Source organism: Sturnira hondurensis, unplaced genomic scaffold (assembly GCF_014824575.4).
Source record: "Sturnira hondurensis isolate 20B ecotype Veracruz unplaced genomic scaffold, ASM1482457v3 Scaffold0022566, whole genome shotgun sequence".
NCBI lineage: Eukaryota > Metazoa > Chordata > Mammalia > Chiroptera > Phyllostomidae > Sturnira > Sturnira hondurensis.
The window spans coordinates 10,150,835-10,172,596 of NW_028095197.1; the positions used below are offsets into that span (position 1 = coordinate 10,150,835).

Genomic DNA, 21,762 nt, shown 5'->3' on the forward strand with positions numbered 1-21,762 from the left:
GGAAGGATCTGGGCGTCTGATGGGAGGCTGGTCTCCACGATCCCTTGGAGAGCCCTAGGGCCCTCTGTTTCTAAGAGGCAAAAGGCTTCAGATGTGCCTGGCCCGTGTAACTTCGATCATCTTGTAATGCTGCCTCTTGCCTCAAAGACTCTGGGGACAGGGACAGGGTCTCCTGGAATTCTAGGAGCTGCCTTAAGCCAGGAGCCTGCCTCTGCTGCCGTGGCATCGCTCCGTCCTGGGAGGCCCAGGAGTTGGCTGCCCACACTGTGAGACGAACAGCCCTGGGAAGAACGCCCAGGTGTCCCATTCACAGACGTAGCAACACAGGGGTAAGGTCAGCCTCCTCACCTGCCCCAAGTAAAAAAAAATCAAACAGGAAAGCCAGCAACCTGGGACATAGTTTGTTATAAAGCCAAAATATTTGCTACAAGGAACACTGAAAGACATGATCCTCCCAAAATGCATTCCTGTGCACAGCTGACAGCCTAGCTCATCAGCCCGGGGTCACACCCACACTCCCCAGGATGGGGGCTGAGGCCCTTCTCACCCCCACTGAGCTTCACAGACCTTTTGGGTAATCACTTACTTCTTTGATTTTCGTTAAGTCTCTCAGTTTAATTATTACACTGTCTGCTGGCATAGAATCTTCCCCTTCGTTTTTGTCTTCTCAAATTTTACAGTTTTTAGATTAAAGTATAGGGTATCTTGGACCAAGTATCTGCTAATAAACTGCAAGCTTTGACACTTTTAATAATAATACTTGCTGAAACATAATGAGTTGTTTCTACTTATTATTCAGCATCTCAAAACCTTTTAATACACTCATCGATTTTGGTATAAAAATATGTCTTTCAACCTTTTCTCACCAGAGTGTTTTTCCAGGGTCTCTCAGGTGCCGGCGCGATCTGATGGGTTGTTTACAAAGCATGTCCTAACAGTCTGCCTTTTTTTTTTTTTTACGAATCAGTAAACCATTCTTGTAGAGTTGGCTCCAATTGAGATAAAATAATGGATAAAAGTAATACATACGCATTTTACTTTACATGCAGTTTATTCTCTTAGTGAAACTGTGTCTGTGACAACTCTGGGGCAGAGGACAGAACTTAGCAATCTGAGCAGTGAGAAGAGAGGAAAGCACTGTGTGCACTGGTGGACCGAATTTTGGCTGGCAGTGAACACTGAGAGATGAACGCTCCCATCTTCCCCAGGGCTGTCATTACCTGTTCTTGACAACGCTCACACGGAGAGAGAACAGTATGTGTGCTTTTGAAACACTTTTGCATGTGCCCTATTGCCTGGTTCCCGCACAGCCCTACTGGATAAACAGAGCAGGGTTCATAAACCCTAGTGAGAACGTATGGACTTCAGCAACCTGCCTAGGTCCTCCTCCCAGTTGTCACAGTACTGAGAGACAAGGTGTTGAGGGCAAAGGGGAACTAGCCAGAACATAGCTGTAAGGAAGCAAAAGGTGTTTTACTAACTAACGCAAAGAGGCTCCGGGATACACCCGAAGAGCGGTGTGTGTTCCAGGATGTGGTTTAAGAGCAACAAGGTTAGTCAGGCAGATAGCCATCTGGACAGTTACTAGGGAGGGAAATTTTGCCCCTGTGCACAAACTCAACTGACCAATCAAGTAAAGGAGCACGAGCCAGTGCATGAGTTAACTCACCAATAATCAGTAACCCTATTGTGCCCCTGAGCCAACCGCTAACCGCCACATCTGCTTCTGTATCCAGCTTGCTTGCGCACCTCCATAAAACCCTAAGCCTGTAAGCGTTTGGCTCGACTCTCATTTGCAGCCCTTGCGGGCACCGTGTCTCTGGACACTTTGGAGAGTTCGCCCCCGCGCAGGTTAAACTTGGCCAATAAAGTAACATCTTTGGAACCCCGANGGGTATCTTGGACCAAGTATCTGCTAATAAACTGCAAGCTTTGACACTTTTAATAATAATACTTGCTGAAACATAATGAGTTGTTTCTACTTATTATTCAGCATCTCAAAACCTTTTAATACACTCATCGATTTTGGTATAAAAATATGTCTTTCAACCTTTTCTCACCAGAGTGTTTTTCCAGGGTCTCTCAGGTGCCGGCGCGATCTGATGGGTTGTTTACAAAGCATGTCCTAACAGTCTGCCTTTTTTTTTTTTTTTATGAATCAGTAAACCATTCTTGTAGAGTTGGCTCCAATTGAGATAAAATAATGGATAAAAGTAATACATACACATTTTACTTTACATGCAGTTTATTCTCTAAGTGAAACTGTGTCTGTGAGAACTCTGGGGCGGAGGGCAGAACTTAGCAATCTGAGCAGTGAGAAGAGAGGAAAGCACTGTGTGCACTGGTGGACCAAATTTTGGCTGGCAGTGAACACTGAGAGATGAACGCTCCCATCTTCCCCAGGGCTGTCATTACCTGTTCTTGACAATGCTCACACAGAGAGACAACAGTGTGTGTGCTTTTGAAACACTTTTGCATGTGCCCTATTGCCTGGTTCCCGCACAGCCCTACTGGATAAACAGAGCAGGGTTCATAAACCCTAGTGAGAACGTATGGACTTCAGCGACCTGCCTAGGTCCTCCTCCCAGTTGTCACAGTACCGAGAGACAAGGTACCATGTTAGCCATCTTGTGCAATCTGCTATCTGTCCTCCTTTTAACCCCAGAGGCGGGTATTTTTACCACCATTATCTAGAAGAGGAAACAGTGGCTTGGAGAACTTAAGCTCAAGGTCACAGCTGGTATGCGGCAAAATTGGGGTTCAAACCAGTCTGAACCCCAAACATGTGGTCTACAGCACATGTTTCCCCAATCTACTTGATAGTGTTTCTTCTCTGGACTGACAGGAGCATCAGTGTGACTGAGAAATGATATTCCAGGTCAGAGGGGCACAGATAAAACTATAACAGAGCCTGGGAGGCAACACTGGCAGTTAGTACTGTAAAAGCCACAACTCCACCCCTTAGGTGTACACTGTGTTATGAACTTGCAAAACACCCTTAATGCCCACATTTTCCTAGAGGGAAATGCAGTGGGTAGCTGGCTGTTTCCATTTAATAGGTAAGTGAAGCTCAGAGAGGTCAAGTGATTTTCTCAAAGACACACAGCAGAGGGCACTTTTTGCCAACATAACCAGATAAGATAGATTCAGGGGCTGAAATGGACTGACCAAGGCACTGACCTTTCCTGAAATGGTCTTGATCTGCTTGGAGCTCAGGGGTTCAAAGTCCACGCCTATGTAGCCCTCCATGGCCGCGAGCAGATTCTTCCGGAGACAACGGGAGGAGTTGGCTTCCGTATGCACCTGCTCCCACCAGGAAGGCTCATACCAGCCCGGGATGATCCACTGGTATTTGCTACCATACACGTTCTCCTCATATGCCTGCAACAAACAGGTTGACAATGAAGAGTTACGCATCTGTTCAAGGCTTTGTGTCCTGTGAGAGAGGTGTGTGTGTGTTGTATGTGTGTGCAGGGGCGGCTGGGGGGCTCGGGTTTCCTCTTATCAGAGGATTTATCATTTTTTCTATGATTTGCTTGGTCTCCTCCTCATTATCTCTCAAGGGACCCAAGGTAGTTTATGGATAACATGCATATTAGAATAGTAAATACTGACTAAAACTTAAAACATAAGGACCTGAAAAATATAAAATATATCTTGTATTTTATACCAGTAAGGAGAAAACACACCAGTTTTTCAGGAAAGTAAATGTTTTCTAGGCTTTAACCCTAAAAAAAAATGGTGCATTTTAGCTAGCAGGGTATCAACAACATCGCTACAACCAACAGATTTTATAAGGCTCTTTTTGTGTAGATCTTTACTAAAATCTGAGATCATAATCTCAAAGCAGGACCCAAAGGGAACAATTTTGCAAGGGGCCAAGAAAATTTAATCTAACTCTGCAATTTGCATAAGATGCCTCTTGGCAAACTGAGCAGTCTCTCTGAGTCTTCACCCAAAGCACGGCACACAGAAATGCAATTCTACAAGTTCCTTACATCTATATGCTTTACATACACCTTGCCATTCATGTTCTTCCTTTGAGGTGGTCAGGGCAGAATTTATTATCCTCATTTCAAAATAAGGAAGCTAGAAATCAGAGTCGGAAAATCAGTTCTCCAAGGTCACACAGCCAGGGAGAAAACTCTGCCCAGAACCCGGGTCTGCTAACTACTATGCAGAAAAACCACACTTCCTTCCTCCCATTAAAAAGAAATCATCAGACTATGCTACTGGACTTCTATCTGGCTTTAGTTCTTATTGGGACGTTTTATATAAGGCAAAGCATGCCTTTTGAGAGCTTAGAGGCAACCCAGAACACTCCACTATGTAGGAATGTCATGTGCCTAGGGTTCAGAATGAAGTTTCTCAGTAGATTCAAAGTCCGTTTTTTGAAATTCCCCTCTATTCTTAGCAAAATAAAACAATGCCTTTTGCATGCTTTCTCAATCTCAGCAGGCGGAGGCAAGAAGACAGCCCCACTTACTAGAAACGTACATGAAAGGAGAGCCAACACACAGTGGATGAGGACAGGAGGGGTCTTCTACTCAGACACAAAGGTGGGTCTTCACTACTGGACGGAGGCCACGTGGCAGCCTAGGGGCGGCCTGAGCAGGAGGCCAGAGCCTGGCAGGGGTCTGCCACCAGTGCTCCCACCCGCCACTGTCCCACAGGCAAGTGTTCCTTGTGAGTGCATTTCCCACGACACAGTAGCTTGGTCCACTTGAGTGACAACACATTCTGTTTGGAATGTTAGTCAATTTTGAAGATAAAGAAGTGTCTACTGGCTTTCAAGGGGGACAAAGGGATTACAGTCAAGCAGCACTAGACGCTGTGCCCGGCACCAGCGGGGGAACTAGCACACAGCAGCCCGGCCCTCCCACTGCTCACCTACAGCCTGTGGGAGGCAAACCCTGTCACTGGGTTGGTGCAAGAATTCAGTGAGATACTATGTGCACCATGCCCGTCCAACACTACATTCAGAACACGCAGCTGCTCTGTCTCCTTCCCTTCTCCTACTGGTAACTCATAGACCTTCATTCCGAACCTCAGTTGTTACTAGGGGTCACACTCAGTGACGCGCTTGAGGGTAAAGAAGACTGGTCCAAATACCAAATGGCCCTACACTGTTCCACCTGGAGTTTGGGATCCACTTTTTTATAGCTCTGTCACCTTGCTCACTGTAAGTTGTCACTTCTCACTGTCATCAAGTCCCTCTGCTCACTCTGCACGTGCTGCTTTCAGACGGCCACGGGCTGGGGAAGCAGGGGCCGTCAGACACGTGTGCAGAGCAGAAGTACACAGGTTTCTTTGAGGGCAGGTCTAACACGTCATCCACTGATGAAGCAACTGCAGGGAGGCCTCCAAGCCTCCGTCCCCGTACCCCCACCTTCAAACGAGCCGAGGTGGTTTGCCACGTGACCTCTAAGTGGCTGTGGGTGTGCCTGGCTGTCCCCTTTGCCTAATGGGGAGGTCCTGGAGGGTGGTGTCGGCTTTTCCCAGGGTCCTCAGTACTCGGCACAGTGCCCGGTGTAGAGACCACCAAGAAAAGGTTGTGGAGTCTCACTGGACACACATCCAGTTTACTGGCTCACCTTGGTTTTCGTTTTCCCTGCCTCTGGTAGCAATGTGGTCTCGGGCCCTGCGCCCATCCAGTGCACCCTGCCACGTGGCAATGGGTGGTCCTAAGCTCATGTTTAGTCCCATATGTTACTTTGGCTCCTATTGGCTGTAGACAGGGAATCATGATGAGGAATTATTTTAAAATCCCATTTTCTTTTTCATGACCTTTCCTTTGCCTCCTGCCCTGCTCATGCAAGGTCATTTCCTTTTAACAACACAGTTCACTAAAATACAATGAGAAACCTTCATATCAGTAAAGCAGTTAACAGTTGAGTCGATGGTCTTCTTTCCACAGCTTTACAGAAGCCTCTCAACCACCCTGCCAGGTTGCTGGGGCGGCAGGGTTCACCGCTTCCACTGTAGCAGCGAGGCAGCTGAAGGTGCAAAGCGATCTACCTGAGGTCACACGGCCCGTGAGCCACAACCAGAGCCCAGGTCAGAGTGCTAGAGAATTCAGACTGGACCACTGAGGAGCCAGAAGACAAAAGTGACGCGCCATGCTTGTCCTGTGCTGGAGCCAAAATGAACATTTTGCCACATGGCTATAAATAGACCTTGCATTTGCTAGAGCCCGCTTGCCCACTGGGCGGCAGTTCCAATCTCAAAAATACAGCAACATGCTGCAAAGACTGCATCGTGGCGTTTGGACGTCGGGGACACGGTATTCCCACCTGGGCTGAGCTCTGACCCAGCAAGGCACTGGAAGGCTCTCTGTGGGTCTCTGCTCTGAACAACTCGCCCCCACCCCCACCCTACTTGACACACTCATTGTGAAGACCCTGAACAGACTCTTCTCAGGACCCTGCAGACCTGCCAGAAAAACCCCTTCCTAACCGGGAAAGACTGAACGACCGAAGGGCAGATCCGCCTGAGGGTCCCGACACAGAATAAACACCCAACCCAGAGCTCTGAGAAACTCCTGCAGAAGCAAAGCGGCTGGCAAGGACTCTAAGGGAAGGCCCATCTCCAAGGACTGAAAACCCAATAAGAGGGAAGAGCACAGTTGGGAGAGAAGGTAGGATGGTGTCCCATGCCATGTGGCAGGCAGGCAGCCTGGGGCTTTGGGTCAAGAGGAAGACAGTCACACCATCTGTTCTGAAGCAGAAGCAGTGGCTGGAAATGCCACTCGGAAAATAATCCCAGTGCATGGCACAGAGTGGAATCACAGCCACGCCTCAGGGTGTGCTTGGCTCAAATCAGAACACGAGGTTTGTCTGCAATTCTCGCAAACAGGAGGTGGCCAGTGCCCAGTGTGGTGGCTTTATGGATCGTTTTTATTAATTTACATTTCTTGGAGTTATTACTCACCATGTGCCAGCTGCTTGCAAGGCCTGGGGACATGGGGGATCACATCCTCCAATTTGAAGCTTTATTTTCCATTTCAAAATGGGTCATTTCTGGGCCTGTCGTGGTAACGTGTGAGGGTTTATGAGTCTTGAAGTAAAATGCATAAAACCAATTTGTTCTGTTTTTAAAATGTTTCTCATGGTCCTCCTTGGATGATCATATGAAATGACCATTCATTACCCTTAATTGATAGATATGATGCTAAATACAACCTTGTAAAGTCCATCAGTTGGTAAACTCAGCAGCCCGTCTGTGGTCCTCTAGACCCCTGAGCCCTTCCATGGCAAGCAAATAAAGATCCCTGATGTTTACTGAGGGCTCCCAACAGACAGCATGCACTGTGTAAAGTGTTTCTGCTCATTTAATCTTCTCAACAATCCTATGAGACAGGTGTTATTCTTACTCCCACTTTACAGGTGAGAAAACCAAGGCTCAGAAAGTGTCAACAACAAGCCCAGATTCAGTAACCAGGCAACAGAATAAGGGTTCCCGCCCAAGTAGATAGACCCCTGAGCTCTCAGCCCCACCCAGGATCTCCTGAAATGTCAGCCTCATAGCTCCTCCCCCCTCCCCGGTAAACTGAGAGGTGAACGGGCTGTTCTCGCTTTGCTCCTGGGCCTTCAGGATGAAATATCCCTGTGTAGTGGGGGCTTCCAGCCACTGCTCTCTCTTCACTCTTGGTCTCTTTTCAGTCCCCACGTCTCTTCTGAAACGGGGCACCAGCAGCTGGGCTGGACATCCCAGGCAGAGTCTCTCCAGCACAGAGCGGAGGGACCACTCACCCTGTGTGTGGACACGCAGCCTGACGTCACCTCGGGCTCCCTGGCAGCTGCTCCCACTGGTGACTCACAGTCACTCTGAAGTCAACCAGGACCCATACGTCTTTTTTGCTCTCAACACACAGCAGTCCTCGGCTCTGTGTCTACCATATTCGACTTCGGTGGCTTGCTTTGTTCTGATGTAGCCTTTTGTTACAACTATTAGATTTAATCTTGGATTTAATCAAATGTTCCAGCCTGTTGAGGTTCTTTGTACCCTGACTCTGTCATCCGACATATAGCACAACTTCTAAGATTCCTACAAGTCTGCTTTTTATAATTTCATCCAAGTTACTGACAAAAAGTTCAAAGAGAAGAGAGGCTTGTGGCCCATCACTGGCTTCCACACCCAAAATAACCTCAGTCTAAGACAAAGGGCTGACTGGGTCAAGGGCAACTCCCATAACTGGGTTCTCATTCTGTTGACCTTTCTCCTGACCCAGGGCAGACGAGGGGAGCCAGGACATCAAAATGGAAATATTAGTTCCTATGTTAGAACTCCCCACACACACTTAGAACATCATACGGAAAAAGGAGAATTAGATCGGGAATCAGTGAACAGGAATGGAACCTTGGCTCTGCCATGAACTGGCTGAGGGCTTTTTGGAAAGTCCCTTCACCTCTCTGGACCTCCGTGTCCTCGTCTGTACAATGAGATAATGACTGTTGCGTCACGTGGTTATTGGAAAGATTGCATGAGATAAGGCATAAAAGTCCTTTGTCCCTATCACACACCAGACAACTGTAAAGAATTCGGGGGTAGATATTGGATAGTTGACCGTTTGTTCGAAAGCTAAGACTCTGAGCCCTGCTTACAGGGAAGGGAGGCATCTGGGCACCTGTCTTGCCCCTGCCCTGGTTCCTCCCTCTGCGCCGTGCACACAGCTGGCCTCCATTAAGCAGGGCTGAGTCAAGGGGCCTCACAATCGGCAGACGGGGCTTAGACAGTGGATTTGGTAAATCGGGTCCCTGGTTCCCTTTCCAGCTCTGCTGTTCCGAGCCCTGGGGCTCTGGCTCCTGGAAAGAAGAGTGAGCACGGTTGCTCCCCGACTCCAGCCCTAGGACCTCCCTTACCCACCCAGCGGTGAGAATGAGTCCGAGAAAAACCTTCGTGAATTTCCCCAAAGACACAAGTGACATGATCAAAGTTTTACTTACACAACAGAACACCTTTGCTGCCATATGCTGGTCAAACTGGCCGAGGATGATCCTCACGTCATTGCCCTGTGGACAGAAGGACACGTATGTAAAGGTGAGTGCGTGACAGCACACCCCAGAGGGCTGGAGGCCAAGGGCAGAGAACATCTGTGCAGCCCAAGCACCCAGCCAAGAGCCCTGCCCAAGCAGGGCAGGCAGGGCAGCGCCTCGCCCCCAGCCCAGCCCAGCTGGGATTCTCCAGCCCGCTCTGGGGCCAGCCCTCCCTGGTCTCACAGGCAAGCTGGGGGATACTGCACAGGCTGGAGGCTAAAGATGACCTTGGCCTCTCCCCTGCTCTCCTCCAAACCCTCCAGGGAGCAGAGGCAGTGTCTGATCTTCTTGCTCACTATACATGTAGGGAAACTGAGGCCAGAGGAATGAAGGGAGCTTCCTAGGTCTCCAGGATGGTGTCTGCAGAAATGAGACGTGAGACTCACCTGACCCCCCCACCCCCACCCTACCTGTCCCTTATTCTAGACTTTTCTACCTTCCTGGAATCCACAAAGCTTTCAAATTAAGTTTCAGAATCTCTTTGAGTTCTGAGCTTTGTTCAAATACCAACTCTACCAACAAGCTTCAAGGGTGGCCTCAGGCGGCCCTTCCCCACCTGGTCTCAATTTCCTGATCTGCAGACTAGGGATGAACGGTGGTGCTTACCTTACAGCAGTTGCTGACGGCACTAAATGAGACAGATCACCCTCACAACATGCATAACTCGGTTCCTGGCACATAGTAAGTGTCCAGTAAGTACTAGCTAGTATTAGTATTTTATAACCTTCCCTCAGCCCATCTTTATTTCAGAGGAAAAATCTACATCCAAAAGCTCTATAAAATGCTTGTTTATTATCTTATTATCTCAGTGTGGTTAATAGGTATAAGCTGCACAACAGCTTCTGTGGCTCATTTATTAGTTCAATAAACATTTACTCCACCCCTGTCGGAGGCTCCCTCCCAGGTCAGGGTGAGGGTCCTCTGGTTGCTTTGTAGGGGGTGAGGATGCAGGCTGGGCTGTCCCTGCACAGAAGACAAGCTGGAGGGGGGTGTGCCGGGCAGCCACCAGGAGGCCAGCTGGCCCACCGCCCCCCCTGCCCGCTTCCTGCCTTCCTCAGCGGGGCTCAGCCTTGCAGGTGGTGCTACCTTCCCACCGTTCATTCTGTCCTCTCTAACAGGCCTCAAGGCCTTTTGATGCATAAAGAGAAACATGCTTTTAAATATCAGTTTTTAGCATCTGTCAAAATTGGAAAGTGCTGACTGGGAGGCCAGTTTACTCATCATGTACTTTAGCAAAATAAAAAAGGCCCGGATTCTAAAATCATCCTTCGTCTGCGAGCAAGAATGGAAAGAAGAAGAGAAAAAGTCGCTCGGAAAGGGCTTTGAAAGATCGTTAATGGAGCGGTGGAAGGGAGGCAAGCCTTTGTCATCACCGTGTCTGCAAGGCTATAAAAAGTTCTAAGCTGCTCCGGTCTGCAGGCATGCTCCCAGGCACACTCCAGGGTCTTTCTGCTTGTTTGGTGAAATCTTTTATCATTTCTTGCTGCTAACAATACCCATCCATCCAGCCACCCAGCCAGCACTTATGGAACATCTACTTGGTGCCAAGTTCTGTGTTGTTAAACGTGATAGAGTAGAAACAGCTTATTGGATTTTGCAGTTAGAGAGACCTTGGTTCAAGTCCCAACTCTACCACTGACCAGCTGCACTCTCCTGAAGCCTCATCAAAGAAATAATACTACCTACCATGCAGGTGGCTGTGGGATTAATGATATGAAAGCTACCTGTTGGCTTCCACGATGCTCTCTCCTGGTTCCCTCCCACCTCCTGGTCAGTCCTGCTCAGAATCAGCTCCCTACCTTTCTGCCCACCCCTACATGCTGGTGTTGAACTCAGTTCTGTCCTTGTCACTCTCCCTGGGCATCCTCACTCATGACCCCAGCCACAAGTACCCTCTTGTGGCTGAGCCAGGGCAGTGGGGCTGGAGGGGCAGGAGTGATGTGGGAGCTGTGAGCAGATGGAACCAACAGGCCTGGGTTGTGGCTTGGATGAAGGAGCGGAGTGACCCTAAGGTGACCACCACATTTCCCGCCTGGGGGAGTAGGAGGTTGGCTACGCCAGTCTCAGAGATGGACAGCACAGTGGGAGGAAGGGGCTCGAGGGGAAAGGTGACGGGTTCAGCTGGGGACATGTTGAGCTTGAGGTGCCTGGGAGAATCCAAGGAGGTATCCTGCAGGCAGCTGGAGAAAAGTCTGGGCTGGGGAGGGAGATTTTGGACCCCAGAGCACCTGCCTCTAGTCCTCCCCATCCTCTCCACAGAGCAAATGAAGGGATCATTCCACTATTCAAAAGTGACCATGCAAAATCTTCTCATGGCTCCCTGAACTTTATAGATTGATCTCTGAGCATTCAAGATTCTCTACCAACTGACTCCAGTGCACTTCTCAAGCCCATTTCTCACTAGTTCTCACACCTCACTCCTCCACAGCACCGAGAGTGAGCTACATCCAGGTCTGCTACTCGTTCATTCATTCATTTGTTCATTCATTTCCTCACTACATTCCCTCTTTCTTTCTGCAAGCCCACCCACTCAGAATGTCCTTCCCTCCCACCCTTCACACACCTCTACTCTGAGAGTCATCTCTGTCCCATCAGTCTTGGTGGCCATTTGTTCCTCCGTGGGCCCAGAGCACTCGATCACGGCATATGCCACTTACTTATGTCTATGTTTCCCCACCGGACTGAGGGTAACTGGATTTGTCTCTGGGTTCCTAACTCCCAGCACAGGGCATAGCATACATGTCAATAAATAGGTGTTGAATGCCTGACAAAGCCCATGAATGTTGTGTGAAGCACCATGTGCAAAGCCTGGCCCATACTGGTGTTTTGGCAGCTGGTACCATCACTGCACTAGCATCCTTTTAGCCTAGGGCCCAGGCACTGATTGGGTTCAACTCATCCATTTCTTGAATGGACCAAGGGACCCAACATTCTCCATGGCTGAGCACCTGCTGACAGACAAATAACCAGCTCTGCCATTTGCGGACCGTTTAGTGTTCCTGTTGCCTTGACAACCAAGTTGCATAGATTGCTTGGACTATGCTCCAAGACTGTTAGGACTGGATGGGGCCCAAGGGGTCAGTGATCTAGTTAAACTCTTCCCTGGGGATAAAAGGCTTCCTCCAAGGCTGCACTGCACCCCGGAGACAGTGCTCTCCCCTTGGTGCTCCCTGACCATCAGAGTGGCCCGAGGAACCATCCTGTCCAGAGCCGGGCTGGGCCTGACACAGGGAACTCTTCACACCCATTCTAATTCTAGGTGGTGAGTGAGAGAGGGCAAGATGCTGCGAAGTCTGGGAGGAAAGAGGACAAGCCAGCACCCAGTGCAGCTGAAACCTGAGATTCTGGGGTGCTATTATTATGCCCACTCTGGAAAACTTCATGAGCCAACTGCAGTCCCCCCAAACTGAGACTTTCCCAGGCTCAGGACACGCCATTGGGCCTGCTGGATTCCCTCCTGGGGCTGGCATGCCCCTCCCAGCCGCAGTGAGGGGGCTGCCAGCAGCTTGCTACTTTCTCAGTCGAGGGGGCCTTTTTCTGGCCCAGGAGGCTATGCTGGGCCCCACAATCCACGGCAGCCTGTGACTGACACACACATGTGGGAAACTCCAGCCCCTTTGCTGGAAGGTGAGCAGCTCTGTGGAAGCAGGCTGTGCTCCAGACACTCTGTGGGGCCAGGCTAAGCAGGTCTCCACTAAGACAGCTTTAGGGCCCAGCTCCCCTGTAGCCTCATCCTGCTTCCCTCCCCTTCTCCTGAGCGCACTCTCAGTAAATCATTTGTACAAGAACCTCAGGCTCTCTTCCTAGATTGAGGTACACAGGTAGGAAGTGGTTGTACGGGCCCCGCCGCAGGTGGGTCTGGCTCCAGAGCCTGAATGCTTGACCAGGCCCCGCTGTGGAGTGCCTGCCAGGTGGAGAAGGCTGACCCCACAGGCCTGAGCTGCAGGAGCTCAGCATCCTGTCTGCAGCAACAACTCATGGAGACAAGTCCTACAACATTGAAGTGCAAGGACCTGAGTGGAAAATGCAATCCTGAGACATCACAATGGCTGTCTCAGGAGGGCCACCCCTTCCTGTCTTCTCTGTGGCAGGAGTGTGGTCTTCCACTAGAAGTTCAAGGTTGACCTGACACTGACTTCTGGGTTATCTAGCATCTCCTACCACCCGTGCTTCTGCTTTGATCACCGTTCAATAACTTCCCGGTTCTCAGAGCCCAGCCCTGCAGACCCACTCTACCCACCCGCTGGGTTGCTGGAAAATCAGATCAGACCATGTTGGATGTTGTAAGAAAGGGATGAGGTGCTGTGAGCCCCTGGGCTATTATTGTAGGCAGGCCATCACGTCGTGAGCTGGGGATGGCCTGACCTGGGGTGGTGGACACTGGGGAAGGGGTCTCTCGGGCTCTGAGGCCTGGGGTGAGCCTGACAGTCAGCCTGGATGTTTTCCAAAGTCCCCTGTGGCTCTGACAGACTGATTCCACACCCAGAAGGAGCACTCTTTTATTTAGCTAAAATTAGTCTTTTCTTAGACTTGTTTTTTTTTCCTCACCAGAAATGTCCCTAAAGGCAGGGAAGCAAAAGACACACACTCTTTAAGGAAGGGAGTGAGGAGGGAATAGCCCCCGGCAGCCCACTGGCGAATCATGGCATTTCTTTAAAATTTACAATTTTATTTAAAAAAAACAACAACTCGTATATAGTCCTGGCCTGTGTGGCTCAGTGGATTGAGCACCAGCCTGTGAAGCAAAAGGTCTCCAGTTCGATTCCCAGTCAGGGCACATGCCTGGGTTGCAGGCCAGGTCCCTGGTTGGGGGCGTGCAGGAGGCAACTTATGGGTGTGTCTCTCACACACCGATGTTTCTCTCTCCTTCTCCCTCTATCCCTCTCTCAAAAAATAAATAACATCTAAAAAATAAAATAAATAAATAACTCATATATAGTTGGCATTCTAATTGTTTACCTAATGTTTATCTTAAGATAAAAACAATGCTTTTTCTTCCCACATCTCTGAGTAAAACTGGCCTGCTGGGAAGATGCACAATATTTATTCCAGGTTTGTGTCCCCTCGGCGGGGGCTTATGTGAACCTCAGTTTCAGGCAGACAGGCCGGGTTCCTGGCCTCTGGAAGGGCAATGAAATTCCCACTAGGACTCTCCTGTGGAGCAAAGAGGGGTACAGTTCACCTCAAGACCTATCTTTGCGGTCTTCCAGTGACAGGCAGAACAATGCCCCCAAAGATATTTAATTCCCAGAACTTGTGAATATGTCACGGGACAAGGCAGGGTGAATGAATGCTGCAGATGAAATTGGAGTTGCTAATCTGCTGACTTATAAAATGGAGACCTTCCTGTAACGTGAGTGCTGGGCGATGGGATGGGGGATGCTGTGGGGAAGGTTCGGTCAAGCTACTGAACTGAACAGAAGGGTTTGTCGGAGCCTGGCGCCTGCCCCCACAGGGCCCAGCGCCTCACTGTGGAAAGAGGCAGGGGAGGCCCCTTCGTGGGCTGCCCTGCCTTCTCTGTCAGGCCTGGCGACAGCTAATGTTAAAGCCCCCTTTTGGAACAGGCCCAGAAAGAGCTTCAAGGCCTCCGGGGTCTTCATCACACAGAGATGGTTTTGTTTCCTGACTTTCTTTAGATTCGTAGCTGCTACATCAGCCTGATTAATTTAATTATTTGGTTCCTCTATGCTCTTGCTTATTTTTGCTCGGGTGATCTGTCCAAGACTGAGAGAGAGATGTGATGGCTCCCAATACTTTTGTGTTTCCGTCAATTCCCCTTTGTATTTGTAAAAGGCTTTTCTTTATATATTTCAGTGAGATGCAATTTGGAGCAATAATGGTCCATGAGTGTCTTATTCTCATGGTGAATTGTACCCTTATTTATAGAAAATGACTCTCCTCAACACCGGAACCTTGCATTCTCTTTGCTCTGATATGAACACTGAGGATCTTGCTTCATTTTGGTTTGCTTGATATATTGTACCTTTACCCAACATTTTACCTTTGACCTTTTCAGGTCACTCTGTCATAAATGGCTCGAGTTAGCTTTTCAAAGCACGACCCGAAAGTCTTTGCCTTTTAATACAGAGTTTGACCTATCTGAGCTAAGGTCAGGATGACTGTAGTTGGTTGGCAATTACATTTTGTGCTTTCTGGTTTTCATATTTGCTTTCTGTGTTTCGATATGTCGCCCAGATTTTCTTTGCTTTTACCTTCCATGTTTCAGAAGCTTCTGTTTGCATTATAGCATGTTTACCATTAAGTTACTCTAAGGCTTCTTTAGCTTGTATTTCTCTAATGATGAAACTCATGAGCAAAATGGTCTCTTTGGAGTCCCTCTCCCATGTAAGGCAAGGAATTTAACACCCATTTAAAATAATTTTTTTATCCTCACCCAATAACATTTTTTTGTTGCTTTTAGAGAGAGAGGAAGAGAGAGAGGAAGGGAGAAAGAGGAAAATTGATGCAAGAGAGAAGCATTGGTCAGTTGCCTCCAGCACGCTCCCAGAAGAGGGAATCATATGTACCTGGACCAGGGATTGAACCTGCACCTGGCACGTGCCTCTCGTGAACCTCACACGTGGCCCAGTGTCTCCCCGTGGCTCCACTGCTCTGGGGACTGGATGCCGCGAAGGAGTCGAGGTGGCCTAGATTTTGCACCTTTGTGGAAAATATGCTCTTTTCTGGCCTAGATACTTGTAGATTTTCCCCTTTATGTCTGTATCTCAAAACTTTTGCCTAAATATGTCTATATATGATGCCCTGTTCACCAATCCCGCTAGCATGTGGGAAGGCCAGCTAGTCTGCACGTTGCCTTTTGAACTGTTGATTTTGTAGTTCCCTCATGGTTGAAGATCAGCAGTTTTGTATGTTCTAATCTAGTAGGTCTCTTGGGCCCATTTAAGTTTGTCTCCAATTTTTTAAAAATAAATTTCTTATTTGAAAATAGTTCCGGATTCACAGAAAAATCACAGAAAGTACAGAAAGTTCCATATGCCCCTCCCACAGTTCCCCCTATTATTAACACCTTGAGCTAGTATGGCACATTCGTTACAATTAATGAGTCGCTATTGACTATTATTAGCCAAAGCACATGCTTTATTCAGACCTCCTGAGTGCCTTTCTCTAACGTTCTTTCTTACCCCTGAACTTCACCCAGGACACCGCAATCAGTGAGCTGCCACGCCTCCAGAGGCTCCTTCAAAGACATTCCTTATTGTCAAAGACGTGGACCGTGTTGAGGTATTGGTCAAGGATTTTGTTGAATGGCCTTCAAAGAGAATTTGCCTGGTCTTTTTCTCACGGCTAGACTGGGGTTATGGATTTTGGTGAGGAAGACCATGGAGATAAAATGCCCCTTCCTCACATCATTCAAAGGATACCCCCTATCAACAGGACTTATCGCTGCTGATGCTGACCTTGACCGCCTATCTGAGGCCGTGTCTCTGGTTTTCTATTACAGAGTTACCCCGCCCCACCGCCTTCATGCTGTGCTCTTCGGAGGGAAGTCACTGAACAAGCGGGGGTCTACTCCACCTCCTTGAGTCTGAAATATCTGCATGAATTACCTGGAATTATTCCGCATAGGATATTTGTCTATTCTCTCCCATTTACTTATTCAATTGTTCATATCAATATGGACTCATGGATATTTATTTCATACTTCCAACACTGCTTTTATTTTGTTGCTCACGCGTCCCAGCTGTGGTCATGGAGAGCTCCTTCTGATGGCGGCTGCACCCCTCTGAGCCACCCCGTCGGTGTGGTGGAGTTCCCAGCACTCCTTGTTTCTGGACTACAAGGTGTTCCGGGGTCTACTTCCTGTCTCAGCCCTAGAGTCAGCCATTTCTCCAAAGAACCCTGGTTCCTTTTCCTTGAGAATGATATGAGAAACCAAGATGTGGGTGCCAGGTATGACTGCTGATACTGGGTGCCTAGTTTTTCTTTCTTCTTCTCCTCCCATCTCATTTGTCCTGGTTTTCCCTTAGGACCTCCCTTCTCCAGCATCCCTAACTGTTACCTTTCCTCTCATCGGAGTGATTTCTTGGACCATTTTCTCTGACTCCTGTACTCTGTATTATTGATTTTTATTTTCCTTGGCATTAACTCTGCTCTCTACTACCTCCAATGCAGCTTTCAATTCTATAATTTGCTATTTAGTTTTCTTCTTTGTCCTCCGTACCTCCCACAGTAACCCACAGATTTGCTTTTTCTCAGCGCTTTCCAGAAGTTACGTTTCTTTGTTCTTGAGTATTTTATTGGTGCGTTCTGCTTGCTTTGTCTGCCCCAGACTTAGCATTTTACTAATACATAGCCAACAGACTTATTGAGCACATTAGATTTGGCTCTAGGTGATGGGTGGGGGATTAAAACAGTGACCATGACAGAGAGAAGACACTGGCCCCTAGAGCTCACACCCCAGTGGGGGATAGAGAGGACGGAACAACTGGGTAAAATGAAACCTGGGTCAGACGCTGATGATTGAGTTGTTTTCCCAAAGAGTTGTTAAAATCCTAACCCCTGATACCTCAGAATGTGACCTCATTCAAAACAGGGTCATTACAGGTGTCATTAGCTAGGAAGAGGTCTTAGCAGAGTAGGGTGGACTCTTAATACAAAATGACTCAAGTCCTAACACAAAGACAGTGTGGAGAGGAAGACAGAAAACATCACCTGAGGTGGAGACTGCAGCCAAGGAACACCGAGGATTGCCAGCGGCAAAGCTCAGAGAAAAGCAAAGGAGAACCCCAGAGCCTTCTAGAGGGTGTGGCCTTGACCTTGGACTTCTAGCTTCCAGAATGGGAGAGAATAAATTTCTGTTGTTTCAAGCCACCACAGTTGTGGCACTTTGTTAAGGCATGTCCCCACAAATTAATACAGATGCCCATCAGCGAAATGGAAAAAGACATGAGCAGAAAGGGGGGATAAGAGTGAGAGGGGCAGAGATTTAAGATTTTTTAATCTTTTTGAAAGATTTTATTTATTTATTTTTAGACATAGGGGGAAGGGGGGAAACATCAATTGGTTGTCTCCAACCGGGGACCTGGCCCACAACCCAGACTACTGCCCTGACTGGGAATTGAAGTAGTGACACCCACCCCTCCAGTTCGCAGGCTGGCACTCAATCCGCTGAGCCACACCAGCCAGGGTGAGGATTAAATTTTAAATGAAGCAGTTAGAGAAGGGAAAGTCTGGGAAAAGGGGACGACTCAGCACCAAGGAGAACAAAGTGTGAGAAGGAGCTTTGCAGCTTCCAGGGGAAGGATGCTCCACCTGGAAGGGACTCTTTGCCAACTGACTGAGCCTGCCATCCTTGGCTCTTCTCCGCCCTGCTTAGGTGACTCTGGAATGCTTCCTCAGAGCCGCAGCTGTGTGGGGTCGGGGAGAGGGCTGGGCCCTGGTATCGCCCAGATTCAGGTTTGAATTCCAACCTTCCTCTTTCTAGCTGGGTGACTTGGGTTGAGTTCCTTCACCTCTTTGAGCCTCCAGTTCCCCATTGTGAAACGGGGATACAGATCCCCTCTGTCCAAGGCTCCAGGGAGGATGAAATGAGCAAGTGGCAGTCAAGGGGACCTGGCCCTTGGTTGGCGCACTGGAAAGGTCGGCTGCTATTTTCATCACCATTAATGTCACTCCTGCTTCTGTTGGAGTTGGTTGGCTGATGAGCAGAACACCCAGTTCCATCCCCAATTTCCTGTAGACTTTCAACTAGTGCTTCTGTTCTACACACAAAGGTTCTTTAAACTTTAAAGCCCGCAGAACTCTGCAGGGCCTCTGAGGCGCAGGAAGCTATTTCAAGTGCCCACGCTGGGGAGACGCTGTGTGTGGCAGCAAAATGTCAGTTCAGCTCGGGGCCCCTGCCACCAGCCCCACCCCAGGTGCTCGCTCCCTGCAGAGCGGGCACATCACCCCTCTGGGTCCTCCAGGCCCCGCACAGCCTGACTTAACCCCCAGACCACACAGCCTCCCCGGGAAGAGCTTGGGCAGACCTGGCCCCGACACCTGCACTGCCAGCAGGCCTCCCAGCTACTGTTTCTCATCTGCAGAGGCTCCCGGGGCTGAATGTCCTGTGCAGGTGCAGGGTCACCCCCAGAGCAGGGACAAACAACTGGTGCTCTGCTTCCCTTGCTCCTCACCTCTCCGTCTTTGTCTCTCCATCTGTGAACTGGGACTTTGAAAGATGAGAGCTGTGACCTGCCACCTGCTCTCTGTAACCTGGGACCTGCCCAAGAGAGAAGGGCATGAGGGTAGCACAGCTGTCCTGATCTCTGCCTTTGCCCCTCCTTCCCTGCTGGGCTCCTGCAGGTCCCTATCCTGCTCATCCTCTGTGGCCAGCTCAATTGCTGTCCCTCCTCCGGAGCCCCATAGGAATCCTCTCCCTGGGTGGGGCCAGGTGCTTCCTCCCCTGTTCCCCGGCCTCTCTGTTCCTGATTTCCCTGAGAGGTATCTGCCGTTCTCACCAGTGGCGAGCCACCCGAAGTCAAGGGTAGGCTTGATGGTAACTGTGCGCCCAGGAGAGGGTCTGGCACAAACAAGGTATTTGAGAGAGTTTGTGGAGTGAATGGACCAGTGACAGAGACCACTTAGGACTGGGCAAACTTGTGGCTGACCCTTTCTGTTACTGGAGTGAGCATCAGCGAGCAGGTCGGGAGCCTGGGCTTTCAGTCCCAACCATATACTTCCTTGCTGTGGTTTTGGGCAAGACAGGTCCCCTCTCTGAGACACTCCACATTGGAGATGATGCTAACTTGTGCCCTGCTAGCCCCTCGGGCTGGGGTGGCAGACAGTCACTGGTAAGTTTTACAAGGCCATGCAGCCAGCCCTCAGACCTTTGGCCAGGGCTGGACAACAGGCAAAAGGAAAGCCAAGGGAAGCCAGCTCCTCGGAGCTTCTCCCATGTCTGAGGTGCCCAGGATGAAATGAAGCAGCCTGAACTTGAGGCCCCTCCATGGTCAGGGGGTTGGGGCACCCCAGGAGTGTGGTGTCGATCTGTCCTTCAGGCCACGGCTGGCTGCGCCTACCTTAAGCTTCTTGACACTGGTGCAGGGGTCGTTGGAGAAGCTCTCGGTATCTGAAATCTCGATGTCCTCACCGTACAGCACCCCGGTCAGGTCATTCCTCACCTGTCAGCAGAGAAAAGGGAGAGAGTGGGTGTGCTGTGGCCACAGGACGGGCTGGTTCGGAGACATCGTCCTGGTGAGGGGCTCAGACGGGTGAGGTGGTTTTGCCAACATGGGAAAGGGGTGGCTTTTATCATTAGAAAATGGAGCACCCTGTGGGGCCCTGGAGGCCCCCCAACCCTACGCCACACCTGGCACATGGGCATGAGGAGGCCAGGCAGGGAAGGGGCTCACTAGCGTTGCCCAGGAACTGCCTGGGAGAATCAAGATGAGCATCCAAGTCCCTGGATGTTTATGCTGGTGTTTCTCCAGTGTCACACTGTCTCCAAATCAGACTATTATGCAAATACGTCTCAACGGTATTTATATTTTGTTTTTATAATCCTCACCCGAGGATATGCTTATTGCTAAAGAGAAAGGAAGGGAGAGAGAGAAACATTGATTGGCTGCCTCCCATATGTGCCCTGACTGGGGATTGAACCTGCAACCTAGGTATGTGTCCTGACCAGGAATCAAACCCGCAACCTTTTGGCATCAGCAGCAACACTCCAACCGAGCCGCATGGCCAGGGCAATATTTATATTTTATATTAATTATTAATAATCTTGCTTTACTTATAAGGTGAAAGAATAGCCAAGACATTCAAAGAGACATGCAGACTAGAGGAAAGAGTTAAGCGGGTGTGGAACCAGCCTGTGCTGCTAGACACAACGGCATGTCTGCTGACGCACAGACCGACTACACCAGTGTGCCGGAAAAGCCGAGGGCCGCACACTCCGGAGTTCACCGAGACCAGCCAGCAGTTAAACCGTCTTTGTGGAAAGACACTACAGAGCAGTAGGGACTGTGGCGACCTGGCAACCACATGCCCTGCCTGAGGTGGCAGCTCCAATCACGCCATGCCACAGTGCTAGTCCGGAGTCACCAAACTTTCTGATTCTGGGGGGGGAGAACTCAGAAATGTAGATTTTTAAAATACAAGATTCCCCCAACATTTTAAAAGATTGATACTATTTTGAATTTAAAAAGAAACAAAGTTAAGACCAAGCCAAATAGATGGGAAGTCTGTGTGCAGCCCATGGCTGTGGGTGCGCATGCGCCCTCCGCCACAAAGCAATGGAAACTGAGTTGTGAGTTGCAGCGGGAAGACCTGGATGACGGCTGCAGGGCCCAGGGTCCAGGTCTCGCCCTGTCACTGACTGACTTGCTTGTGGCTGCGGCCTCCCTGTGTAACCCTCTCCCTCTCAAGTCTTTAGGTTCTTCCTCTTTAAGACAAGATAATCCTTAAAAGCACGTCTTGCTCGTGCCCGTTGGAATGGTTAGTATTGAAACCACAAAGTGTTGCTGTGAACGCAGAGAGATGGGAATCCTGAGCACCACTGGCAGGGATGTAAACGGGCGCAGCTGCTTCGGAAAATAGTACGGCGGCTCCTCAAAAGTGAAACCTAGAATTTCTCTACACCCAGCAACTGAACTTCGGGGTGTAGACCCGAAAGAACTAGAGCAGGGACTCGGAGAGACATTTGTACCCCCGTGTTCACGGCAGCATCGCTCGCAATATCCAAAAGGTGGAAGCAACTCAGATGTCCATCGGTGGATGGATGCAT

At 49.5% G+C, this 21,762-nt stretch overlaps 1 protein-coding gene across 1 annotated transcript in view; it reads right to left on the reverse strand.

The window, feature by feature from the left end:
- GABBR2 (gamma-aminobutyric acid type B receptor subunit 2) overlaps positions 1-21,762 on the reverse strand; it is a 337,904-nt gene that overhangs the window by 150,217 nt on the left and 165,925 nt on the right. The window contains exons 4-6 of the mRNA XM_037035951.1: positions 20,057-20,158; positions 8,946-9,011; positions 3,181-3,381 (exon numbers count right to left, since the gene is read on the reverse strand). Coding sequence (XP_036891846.1) covers positions 3,181-3,381; positions 8,946-9,011; positions 20,057-20,158 — 369 coding nt within the window. The remainder of the gene's footprint in view (positions 1-3,180; positions 3,382-8,945; positions 9,012-20,056; positions 20,159-21,762) is intronic.